Source organism: Condylura cristata, unplaced genomic scaffold (assembly GCF_000260355.1).
Source record: "Condylura cristata isolate star-nosed mole 26May11 unplaced genomic scaffold, ConCri1.0 scaffold00036, whole genome shotgun sequence".
Classification (NCBI taxonomy): Eukaryota; Metazoa; Chordata; class Mammalia; order Eulipotyphla; family Talpidae; genus Condylura; species Condylura cristata.
Window position 1 is genome coordinate 7,242,235 of NW_004567137.1, and position 11,589 is coordinate 7,253,823.

At 41.4% G+C, this 11,589-nt stretch overlaps 1 protein-coding gene across 1 annotated transcript in view; it reads left to right on the forward strand.

The window, feature by feature from the left end:
- The window catches only part of GYS2 (glycogen synthase 2 (liver)), a 35,580-nt gene extending 24,842 nt beyond the window's left edge, over positions 1–10,738 (forward strand). The window contains exons 11-16 of the mRNA XM_004693225.1: positions 75–188; positions 4,239–4,365; positions 7,221–7,316; positions 8,587–8,750; positions 9,788–9,868; positions 10,305–10,738. Coding sequence (XP_004693282.1) covers positions 75–188; positions 4,239–4,365; positions 7,221–7,316; positions 8,587–8,750; positions 9,788–9,868; positions 10,305–10,526 — 804 coding nt within the window. The 3' untranslated portion in view covers positions 10,527–10,738. The remainder of the gene's footprint in view (positions 1–74; positions 189–4,238; positions 4,366–7,220; positions 7,317–8,586; positions 8,751–9,787; positions 9,869–10,304) is intronic.
- Positions 10,739–11,589: the final 851 nt, after the last annotated feature.

An 11,589-nucleotide genomic window follows, 5' to 3' on the forward strand; every position in this document is an offset into this window, starting at 1 on the left:
TGCTGACCGATGGGAGCAATTAGTCACATGCTAGCTCCCTCCACAATTGACATTTTCTGCCCCCTGCTCTGCAGCGACAGTCTTTGCCTCCAGTGACCACACACAACATGATCGACGACTCCAGCGACCCCATCCTCAGCACCATCAGAAGAATCGGACTTTTCAACAGCCGCACCGACAGAGTCAAGGTAGAACTCTGCCTGTGGATAGAATACCCATTTACTGATACGCTATAGACAGAAAATCTATTGGTTGAGAATGTCTTAGAAGCCTCCCTTATTTGTTTTCACATTTCTCAAAAATATCTCAAAAGCTATTTCTAAACAGCATGAATTGTGTTGTCCGTCTTGGCAGAATGACTGTTTTGGTATCCTTCTAGCAGACGGAAGAATATTTGTGAGTTTGAGTCATGATTCTAGCATTTATTTTCCTTGTGCCCTGCTGTCAGCAAGCATAAAGAACTAAATTTTAAGGATATAAGTATATTCTAGAATTTCTTTAATTGATGAATCTCTTGGGTTAATGTGAATCGTCCTGGTTTCTTCTTGAAAAAGCTCAGTATAAGGAGACACTGTGAGAACCCAGCAGTTTCAGAAAATGCAATTAATGATGTTTTTATGTCATTTCATATAGTCAAATCTATTTTCGTAACTGTTAACCGGTTATGGTGACTTGGCTTAGTCACAACTGCAAGAATAAGACCTGGTTTCTTCCACTGTGGACCTTAATTTCTGTGTTGTTTTCCAAGTGTCTGTTCTGTTCCAGGCACTGTGCTAGGGGGCAAGAATGAACATATAGACAGAAGCTTACTAAGTTTCCACTCACTACTCTTGAAGATCAAATTGTCACAGACATTTACCAATCTTTTCAAAGGTTCTGCTTTCTCTTCTCTTCTTTTCCAGCAGAAAACCTAATTGAGAACCCAATGAGTTACAACTGCTTCAGTGGCCCTCCAGGCTAACCTCAAATACATTCCTTCAGATTCCAAGGGATGTTCTGGGCCCCCATTTTAGGACATTTGCCCTATTTATCGTCTCCTATATTGTAGGTTGGTAACTCCTTCCAGTGCTAGGAGATTCCTCCACTTTCTCTCGCTAAAAGCAGACAAGTGGCAGCAGCCCTGCCCACCTTTGCCTATGTAGGCCTCCCTGTGCACAAACCTGTCCCTAGTGGGTCAGCAGCTCTTTCTGCCCACCTGTGTCTGTGCAAGCATTTTTTTAAAAAAGATTTTTATTTATTCGTGCATACAGAACTGGGGTACAGGCCAGAGGCTCAGGGGCGGTGAGAGGCCTCACCAGAGACAGAGTGGGGAGCAGAACAGGCAGATCAACGAAGTACACTTCTGAGGGGAGCAGCGGGCGGGTCAGGAGAGGTCTGCCTCACCATATGGTCACCTCCGGGGCAGGCGGGAATCAAACTCATGCGGAAGCAGCTTTAGATTCTCAGTGCTGTGCTTTAACCCGCTGCGCCACCATGGAAGGCCTGTGCAAGCATTTTTTAACTCTTCTTTCCCTTTTATAAAAACCTGTCCTTTGGGATATATAAATTGATAAATATATATGAATGGATGAATGTATATATACACACGCACACACATATATGCATTTATATATAACACACATATACACATATAATCTGCCCTTTTGGGTATATATATTTATAAATATATATAAATATATAAATATATAAATATATTTATATATCTTGAGTTTTTAAGTCAACTTTTTTTTTTTTAAATTTATACATACAAGCTGGGCTATAGGCCAGAGGGCCAGTGGGGTGAGAGGATTCACCAGAACAGTCAGATGTACTGAAATCACTGCTGAGGGGAGCAGTGCGCGAGACAGAAGAGGTCTGCCACGTCTTGTGGGTCACCTCCCTGGCTGGGGATTGAACTCATGCTACAAATACTGAATTGCTTCAGAGTGCTGAAACTTACACTCTTGTATGCAGGGCAGCCCTAAGTCAACATTTTTCTTGTGACCATTTGACTCAGAAAATGTTATTTTGGATTTGAGTTCATTTTCCTTTTTACATTATAATTTACATATTTTTAAAACTGAGCTAACAATGGTTTTTTATACAATATATTTGACTTAGATTCTCATAGTTCTTTGGGCCCTTTGCTCCCTTCCAACTAACCCTCTGGTAGCCTTCATTATAGTCACATTAGGGTTTGTTTTGGTTTAGGTTTGTCTGTCCCTTTGCTTTGTTCCTTCATATTGCACATAGGAACGAAACCATCTGTATCTTCTTCTCCTGTCTTATTTCACTTAACATCATCCATGCTGTTGAAAATTGGGCTTTACAGCATGAGAGAAGATATTTGGTCTGTTAATTAATTTCAGGCTACTCTGTGAAACTAAGTTAACCTCCTAGACCATTTCACTCCTAGAATATAGTCAGACAACATTTTATTTCTTTTTTTCCCCCCTACTAATCCCAGACCTGTGGTGAGCCAGTGCCCTGGAGGCTTTTGCCCATTGGTTCTCATTTAAGCCTTTCTGTCCTTGGGCTTACCTCTGGTATCCTTTCCTCCACCCTGGACTTCTGCCATTGGTTTTAGGGACCAGAGCAGCTGCTTTCTTATTTTAGCTGTGCTGTCATTCTGTCTGTCTGGGAGCAAAACAAATGAGCCCTGCTGTATTCATGTTCTGAAAAGGTCTTTCGCGTGTATGCATTTTCTCAAACTCAAAATCACCCTATTGCTGGCTCTCCTGAAATCTGCCAAGCGACATGCTGATTTCCCATTGCCCAGATGAACCCTGAGGCTGTCTTCCTAGGAAAGAATTTCGCTTGTAGTAAGAACTGAAATCATGTTTGAGGAGAAAAATATTTTACCCATTTTTATTTTGCCTGTATGTTATTCTTAAGTTTAACACTCCTACATAGGAATCTATTGGAACTAAACTAGTGTCTGTAAAGTCTTGAGTTCCTTGTTGCTAAAGCCAGATAATGAGAATGTGGAGTCTCTCAGCTTTCATTGTTACTAAGATTCAATGAGGCAATAGATGTGAAAACTAGAATTAGTATCATACAACTTGTTACCATTATTGTTACCTATTCAAATAACTTTTTTTTCTTCAAAGTAATCTGTTTGGAAGTAATTTATTCAATGAATAAACCTCAAAAGGTGCAGTGAGCTTGATTTTTTTTTTAAAGATTTAATTATTTATGCTTACAGAACTGGTGTACAGGCCAGAGGTGCAGGGGAATTGCGGGGAGTGAGAGGGTTCATCAGAGACAGAGTGGGGAGCAGAGCAGACAGATCTACTGAAATACACTACTGAGGGGAGCAACGGGCAAGTCAGGAGAGGTCTACCATGCCATGTGTGTCAACTCCTTGGTTGGGGATTGAACTCGTGTTGCATTGGCCTCAGAGAGCTTCAAAATGCGGTGCTTTAACCTGTTGCAACACCAGGGAGGGCCAATAGTGAGCTTGTCTTTAAAGGTTTTTTTTTTTTTTTTTCTCCTCTTCTTTCTTTTCCTTTTTCCTTTCAAGCAGTCAACAGAGCTAGGTGTCCACCCTGGAAGAGGATTGTGGTTCCCAGAAGCAGGGTCAGAGCCTAGGCACGATGAGGAACCACTCCCAGCGCTGTGCTGAACCAAATGGAGTGGGGCCTCTTTGCTTGTCGGGAGTGGCAGTCGAGAAAGACTCCTTAAGTGGAGGGGACTGTCTCAGTCTCTCTGGGCTGCTGGGGCCCCAAATATCACAACAAGTGGCTTATGAACAAGACATTTTTTTCTCTCCATTCTGTGGACTGGGAAGTCCAATACCAAGTTACCAGCCTGGTCCCTTCCTGTGAGGGACTTCCCAGTGCTCCATGTACTAGCAAACTCCTGCTTGGGCACATGAAGACAGCCCATGAACTTGCTCCCCCTTTTCTTACTCATATTAGGGACACATTGAGAAAGAAGATAGGAGTCAGCTGTTACAAACTCCATAAAGGCTGACTTGGAAGATGAGGTTTAGCGTGAGAACATAAACCATGAGTGGACCCCAACCTTCTGTCTGCGCCTTCTATCTGGGCCTTGGAAGGGGAGGGAAGGTTTATCTGCAGAGTCAATACTTGCATCAAATAGAGAGAGAAGCAGCACCCAGACTTTTTCTTTTTTCTTTTATCTTTTTCTCCTGACCTAAAGCACAAGGATTTAGCAGTGAAATAATTAAATTGTAGGAGGCTCTTGCTTCCATTTTTCTTTTTTTTTTTTCCTCATTAGATCTTTTCCCTGTTTAGGTGATTTTGCACCCTGAGTTCCTCTCCTCCACCAGCCCATTATTACCCATGGATTATGAAGAGTTTGTCCGAGGTTGTCATCTTGGCGTCTTCCCATCATACTATGAACCCTGGGGTTATACGCCAGGTAGGAGATGTGTGTAGAGAGAGACATTTTTTAATTAGAATTTTATTATGTGCCTATTATGTAATATACAGAGCTGATATGTAATTTATACTTAGGGTTTTGTTTTAAAAGTGATTTTGGTTGGTTCTAAGTTGGGGCCAATCCTGTACAGACCTTAAGAATAAAGTTTATGTAAGGTTACCAGGGTAGGGGGCATATTTTAATGGAATCTGAGTTATTGTCTCATTGCATTCAAAGAAAAAAGACCGTTTTATAAGTATTCTATATTATTTGGCTACTACCACCCACCCCATCCACTAATGTGAAGGAGAAGTTGACTGCAGATAGTTATGATGAGAACAATGCTTTAGAAAAATGGTCCTCTGATGTACTGCAGAAGAATAATTTTTAAAAATTATTTATGTATGTAAGAGCTGGGGTGCAAGCCAGAGATGCAGCAGATGAGAGGATTCACCAGAGACAGAGTGGGGAGCAGAACAGGCAAATTTGCTGAAATCCACTGCTGAGAGGAGCATTGGGTGAGACAGAAATCTGCTGCTGCATCCTGCGAGTGGGGATCAAACTTGTGCTGCAGTGGCTGCTGATAGCTTCATAGTGCTGAGACTTAACCCCCTGCACCACCAGGGAGGCCCCAGAATACTTTTAAAAACAGAATGGACATACTGAAAATTGTAGGATGTGACGTAGACACAGGATTAAAGGAACAAACGGTATGAAAAAGTATAAGGGAAAAGTCTTTTTCACACCCTGTTCCCCATGAAAAGATGTATTTCTTACAATAAAGTGTCAATTTGGTGCTAGGTTTTATGACATAGGTTCAGCCACTTCTCCCTTTTTTATTTTAAACAGATGGTGGATTTTCAGATCCACTCTCTGTTTCTTTCCTGGCTTCTTAGCCTGGTTGTTTTGATGATGACAAGGACAGGGTAGAGCAGAAGGAGGAGGAGAACAGTACTCGTCCTCCCTCCATCAAACCCTGAGCCAACCACTTTCCTCAGGCTGCCTGGGGAGGTACAGGAAAGGGATCATATCCAGATCCCTTCCAGATCATATCCAGATTAGAAAACGTGTGCTCTTCATAATTCAGTCTATGATCTCACGGCTGCTGCTGCCACTTAAAACTCTTCTGATCTAGTTGAAATACAGAATTTTAAATTTAACTAATCCTAAAAACATTATAGTTGGAATGACATGAAGGCTTTGCATTTTTTTATAGCTCACTTTCTATTGTTCTAGGTTCTACCAAAGATAACATGTCAGCATCTATAAAAACATTACCATATTTGGGGGGAAACAAAGGATAATTCTTGAAACAAAACAGAGATGTTGGTATCTCCATCTATCTTAGAATTTAAAAAATTGTTGTTGGCATCAGTTCCAATTTTGTAAAGTGTTGCTTTTTTACTGATGAATTGGTCAAATAATTATTTTAAATGGCTTACAATAGGCTTTTTTTTTGAGATACATAAAACACTGGTGAACTTAGCAATCTGTTATCAACTCTTCCTATCATTTCTAGTAACAATTTATTTTCAATAACATTTCAAAGATAAGAGAAGCACAAAGTAAATGCATGAGAAGGAGGAAATTTATATTGGGTGAAGGCAATGTTCTCTAACTTACATCAGCCTTTCACCAAAATGTTATTTTACAGGACAAAGTTAAAGTTAACCTGAAACACTAGAGGTAATAAATCTAGTGTTTTAAGATAGTGACCAGGGGAGGTGTTATAAAAAAATTAAGTAGACAGAAAAGGGAAGATCGAAGAAACCACATAGTGAGTGAGGACTTGCTGCTTGCTCATCTCACCTGCAACTACAGAAATAATGGAGACCTCTGGTGGCATACACTGGGTATTAGCATATTACAGAACCAATTTTTTAGATAAGATAACTTACTCCAGAACATATTATTCATTAAAGCCCATTTTGCGTTTTGGGAAAATCTAATGAATACAAGTACGTACTTCATTCAGTTCATTCAATGAACATCTATTGAGTTTACATGGGTACCTGGCATTTGGATACATGGATCTATGAAAGGTTTTCTGGGGAGGAACTCCAGAGTCTCCAGCAGCCTCTCAGGTGATTATAATCTCAGGCCTACCTCCTCTCTGCCAGCCCCCCCCCCTGCCCCCAAATTAGGCAATCATTACTCTCTAGCTCCAAACCCAGAGGAGCTGGGTTTGCCGAACAGGAGCAAGACTTTTTCTAACTTGTACTTCTTCATGGGGGATGGGCAAATCTCTTTTATTTCAACCCAACCCTCCCTAGCCAACCCATCATCAATGTAAATTTCTTGTCAAAAATGCAGCTATCCTTGAGAATATGTGGCTTAGCACCTACCCAATATGGTCTGAAAAGCAGGTTTTGACTCAAAGGTGAGAGAGGACTGGTGGACCCCACAGACTTACTCAGCACATGAGGAGAAAGTAGAACAAGGGGTTTGGGTCAACATAGACTTGTGTTGGGTTAGGCCCGCAACACGCAACCCTGCGCCACGGGGGTCTTGCCAGACGGCTACAGGCACAGCCTTAGAATGGAGCTAAGCACAGGACTAGCTGGAGTGGACAGGTAGTGGGTACGTGAATAGACTTAGTAAGAGTTCTAGAGATGGCGCCTGTGTCAGAATTCAGCTCCACCATGGCCCCGAGGTTCATGTAGTTCAGTGAGTTATGTAACTCTCTGTGGCTCGATCTCTCCGTCTGTAACACGGGGCTAGTGACAGCCTCCCCTCGTGCTCTGCCTGGCACTGCACCAACATGGCTGTTACTGTGTGAACTCAGGCTGCTTTCCCCTCTGGGTGAAGGCCTATGGGCACTGGTCTGCAGCCTAACCTTTGTCTTTCCTTGGCAGCCGAATGTACTGTGATGGGCATCCCCAGTGTGACAACCAACCTGTCTGGCTTTGGCTGTTTCGTGCAGGAGCACGTGGCTGATCCCACTGCATATGGTAAGGTTTGCATCATGAAGTGGCCTCTAACCAAACATGATGTAGGTCTTTAGAGAGCCTAGCTCTAAAGCTACCCTGTTTACACCAATTATTTTAGTAAAAGTAGGTGTAAGGATGTAGTCCTTAGAAAAGAGAAGACTGCTATTGTCACCATTTGTATTAGCCAAAATATAGAAAAAATCTAAGTGGCCAAGGACATATGAGTAAATAAAGATGTGGTGTATATATATTGTGGCATATTACTCAGCTCTAAAGAAGGAAGAAATCTGAGTATCTGTGATAACGTGGATGGACCCAGAGAGGATGATACTAAGTGAAATAAGTCAGAAGATAATGTCAGTCATATGTGGAATATAAAAAACAGAGCTAAGCTAAAGTAAAGCCTAGAAATCTGACTGCAGAACTGAGGCTCCCAGAACAGGAAAGTGAAGTGGAGAGCAAACAGAGGAGGGGGCGGATTGGGCCTCAGGGAGGACAGTGGGTGCTCTGGTGGGGGGTGTGGTATGAACAGGCATGAACCTGTTCCCTCAAAATCAAAGAGTGTGTAAGCCAATGTGCCCTCAATAAAAAAATACAATTAAAAAAATTATTATTAATATGAAATAACTACCTAAAAGACAAACTGCAAAAGTATGCTAATCTTTGACTACTCTTGCCCTGTCTGAACGGGCATGGCCCTCTGCGTCCTAGAAGTGATATTACAATAGCCACAGTCGCAGAGTGCATATACAATCAACAGCACTACTGGGAAGTCCGCGCCCACTTTGTGAAATTCACTGAAGCTGCTGAAGATGGCAGGAGCATGTACCTATTACCATCCACATGTCCAGGCTGCCTGGTGGCAAGAAGACAGAATGGGGTGGATTCTCTACCCAGACACAGCCAGTTCCCTGCTTTTACGGTTGCTCTGTGGCTGTCCCCCTCGGCCTGCAGGCTAGCACCAAGGCTCTGAGCCCTGGTCTCAGGTTGGAAACCTGGGGAACCTGAAAAGCACTGACATCAGGTCCCACCGGGGTTCTGGTTTTGAGCAGCCTCAGGGAGCATCACTGACCCCCAGTACTCCTATGCTGCTAGAATTTTTTTTTTATTAAGGACTCACTTTGTTGGTAGTGCATTGGTGTCCTTAAGAGATCAGAGAAGAAAAACAGCCTTGGAAAGGAAGAGCAGAAGCTGTAGGGGAGTCAGCCAGCCAGTGGCTCATGCAGAGTCGATGCAGAACCTGAGAGAGAGGAGCAGCTTTCATGCGTGCTTCGGTTTTTGTGCCTTTCAGGTATTTACATTGTTGACAGGCGGTTTCGCTCTCCAGACGATTCTTGCAATCAGCTGACTCAGTTTCTCTATGGATTTTGTAAACAGTCACGCCGGCAAAGAATTATCCAGAGGAACCGAACTGAGAGACTCTCGGATCTTCTGGACTGGAGATACTTAGGCAGAGTGAGCAAGTTTGTGGCCAACTCAGAGAAGGACTTAAAAAACCCCACTGGACTCTGAAAGTACTGATTCTGTGAGCGGTTTGAGAAGTCAGTTCAGGATCATCAATGTTGAAATTTCAGTGACATTTTCACATATTTTAAATGTCATGAGTTTGCCAAATCCTAGACCCAACAGTTCACGTTCACACATATGAATCTTACTAATTATTCTGAGTCCACGCTTAAATCGATGTTACAGGCATGTAGACATGTTTTATGAAGGCAAGGAAAACATCAAAATCACTATTTGATTTTATTCTAAGATATGTTGCCACTCTTTGCCTCCACTACAGTGGGGATCGAAGGTTATATTGTTTTTGAAAATGACAAGCACAGAAAAGTCTCTTCAGTCAGGACATGGGTTTATAATTACCCAGATGTTTTTATATCCTAGTATTGATGATTTAATAGTAAACTACACTGACAGCCCAGTAGCAGCAGTTCTTATTAGCAGGTGAGGTAAATAAATGGATAATCAGGCTTTGCTTTCACATAATGTATCTGCATAATGTATCTGTCACCCTCCCCACACACGATAGCCACTGAGCAGCTCCCACCCCAACGGCAGTCTCGTTTCAACCCTGGCTGATTCATTTCCCTGTCTCCATTTGACAGCAGAAGCAGAAAAGCCCTTAGAAGTTATGTGTCTTACTTGAGGCCAAAGCAGAATTTAAATCCAATTTACCTTATTGGTTAGGCACCATCTTTTCTCCACAGCTACTTCTCTGGAGAACGAGGCCAGAGATTCCAGTGGTCTTAAGTGCTACTAAATGCCACTTAGAATTCATTAGTTTGGCTTTTTCCTCCAAGTTTTTATAGCCTTTCTTTAACCCATTCACTTAAAAAATATTTGAACTCTAAACTATTTATTCTGATAGTCAAATGGAGGATGAATAAACTTGCCACTTTAAAAAATATTACTTTAAATAGGTTTTATATAACTTAGTTACTGAGATAGACAAATCTTTTTTTGACTCATGAATTGGTTTTTTATTCTAGTATCACCAGCACGCCAGGCATCTGACATTAAGCAGAGCTTTTCCAGACAAATTCCATATGGAACCCATATCACCACCCACGGTAAATATATCATGTATTGCTTATTTATTTTGAAAGCTAATTCTCTATGGTAATTTCAAATAATACCTTTTGATTTGGGACAACTAAGTACACAGACTATTATGCTTTTTAATAATGTTGCTTCCACTTACATGCTGTGTAACTTCGGGCAAGTCAGACTCTCTGATCCTCAATTTCCTTCTGTAAAATGGAAAGAACAAACAGTGTTGTTATAAAGGTTAAATAAGAATAATACATTTCATATATATATATATAGTATCAGACACATTTTAGTGCTTAATCAGGCTATTTTTCTAGTGACTATTTCTTGAGCTTGGTGATACCAGAATCAACATGCATCCAAGTAAACAGCTGTTGTTTATTATCTGCCCTCCAGTGTTTACCATTGAAGAGCAAGGCATTGGTTACACTGCTTGTTTCCTTTTTGTCTTGACAGACAGAAGGGTTTAAATACCCCAGACCTTCCTCTGTTCCTCCTTCTCCATCCGGGTCTCAGGTCTCCAGTCCTCAGAGCAGTGATGTGGAAGATGAAGATGAGGAGGATCGATACAATGAGGAAGAGGAGGCAGAAAGGGACCGGTTAAATATCAAGTCGCCCTTTCCCCTGGGCCATGTTCCTCAGGGGAAGAAAAAGCTGCATGGTGAATACAAGAACTGAACAACACCCTTTCTGGACAGTTAGCACAGTGAGAACATCGTATGAATGATTATTTAAAGGAGGGAAGTGCCACAAAAATCATTATCTAAGTGTTACCTTGAAATGTATTCTCTGCCTAGAACATGGAGATTGAGTGGCAATTTTTGTAATTTATTAAAAAAATCAAATTCTTTTCCCAGGCTACTTTCCCCCAGTACAATTAGGTGTGAGGAAGGATATTAATTAAGGTGGGGAATACTGGGGAGTGTTTTTTAAATGGATATTTTAAACAACCAGAATTTTCATTGACTACTGTCTATTTTAAAATTGTCATCACCATAATTATTTGCTTAGTATTTATACAGCCTCCATACCTCACCAAAACAGTCTTCTATTCCCCCCCGGGGGCCCTGACCTTAGCTGTGAAAGTGCATTACCTACATATTTCCAACTTGCTCTTAGTGATTATTTTCATTTTTGACAAGTCAGAACCATGCATTTATAACTAGCTTTGCAGACAATCAAAATTCATTAGAAAATAGCTGCTCTAGGTCTCTATCTGGATGCACATTGTTGTATAGGACGAAGTCACTTCTCAAATAAACAGTAAAAAGATGTTACTCTCTGTTCTGTACCACCCGACTTTAACAATTTCTCTGTTGTTTAAAAGGAAAGAGTTTTTGAAAACTTGCTCATCAGCAAATAATACATTGTTATCTACAAATAAATAAATGCATCAATATTTAAAGATTTAGTTTTCATTAATAATTACTTATTTAAAAATCTAGACATTTAAGTAAGACCTATATATAAAGCACCTGTCATGAAATAGTGACTCATGAAGGGTTATGTCGGAAATCATCTTTTTAAAAATTAACAAGGGTTAAAGCCCAGCACTACAAATCTAGCTGCAACAGCTTCAGCATGGGTTCGATCTCCGGCCAGGAAGGTGACCCACATGGCACAGCAGAACTCTCTTGTCTCTCCTGCTGCTCCCCTCAGCAGTGTACTTCATCAATCTGCCTGTTCTGCTCCCCACTCTGTCTCTGGTGAACCCCTTCACTGCCCCTGCACCTCTGTCCTG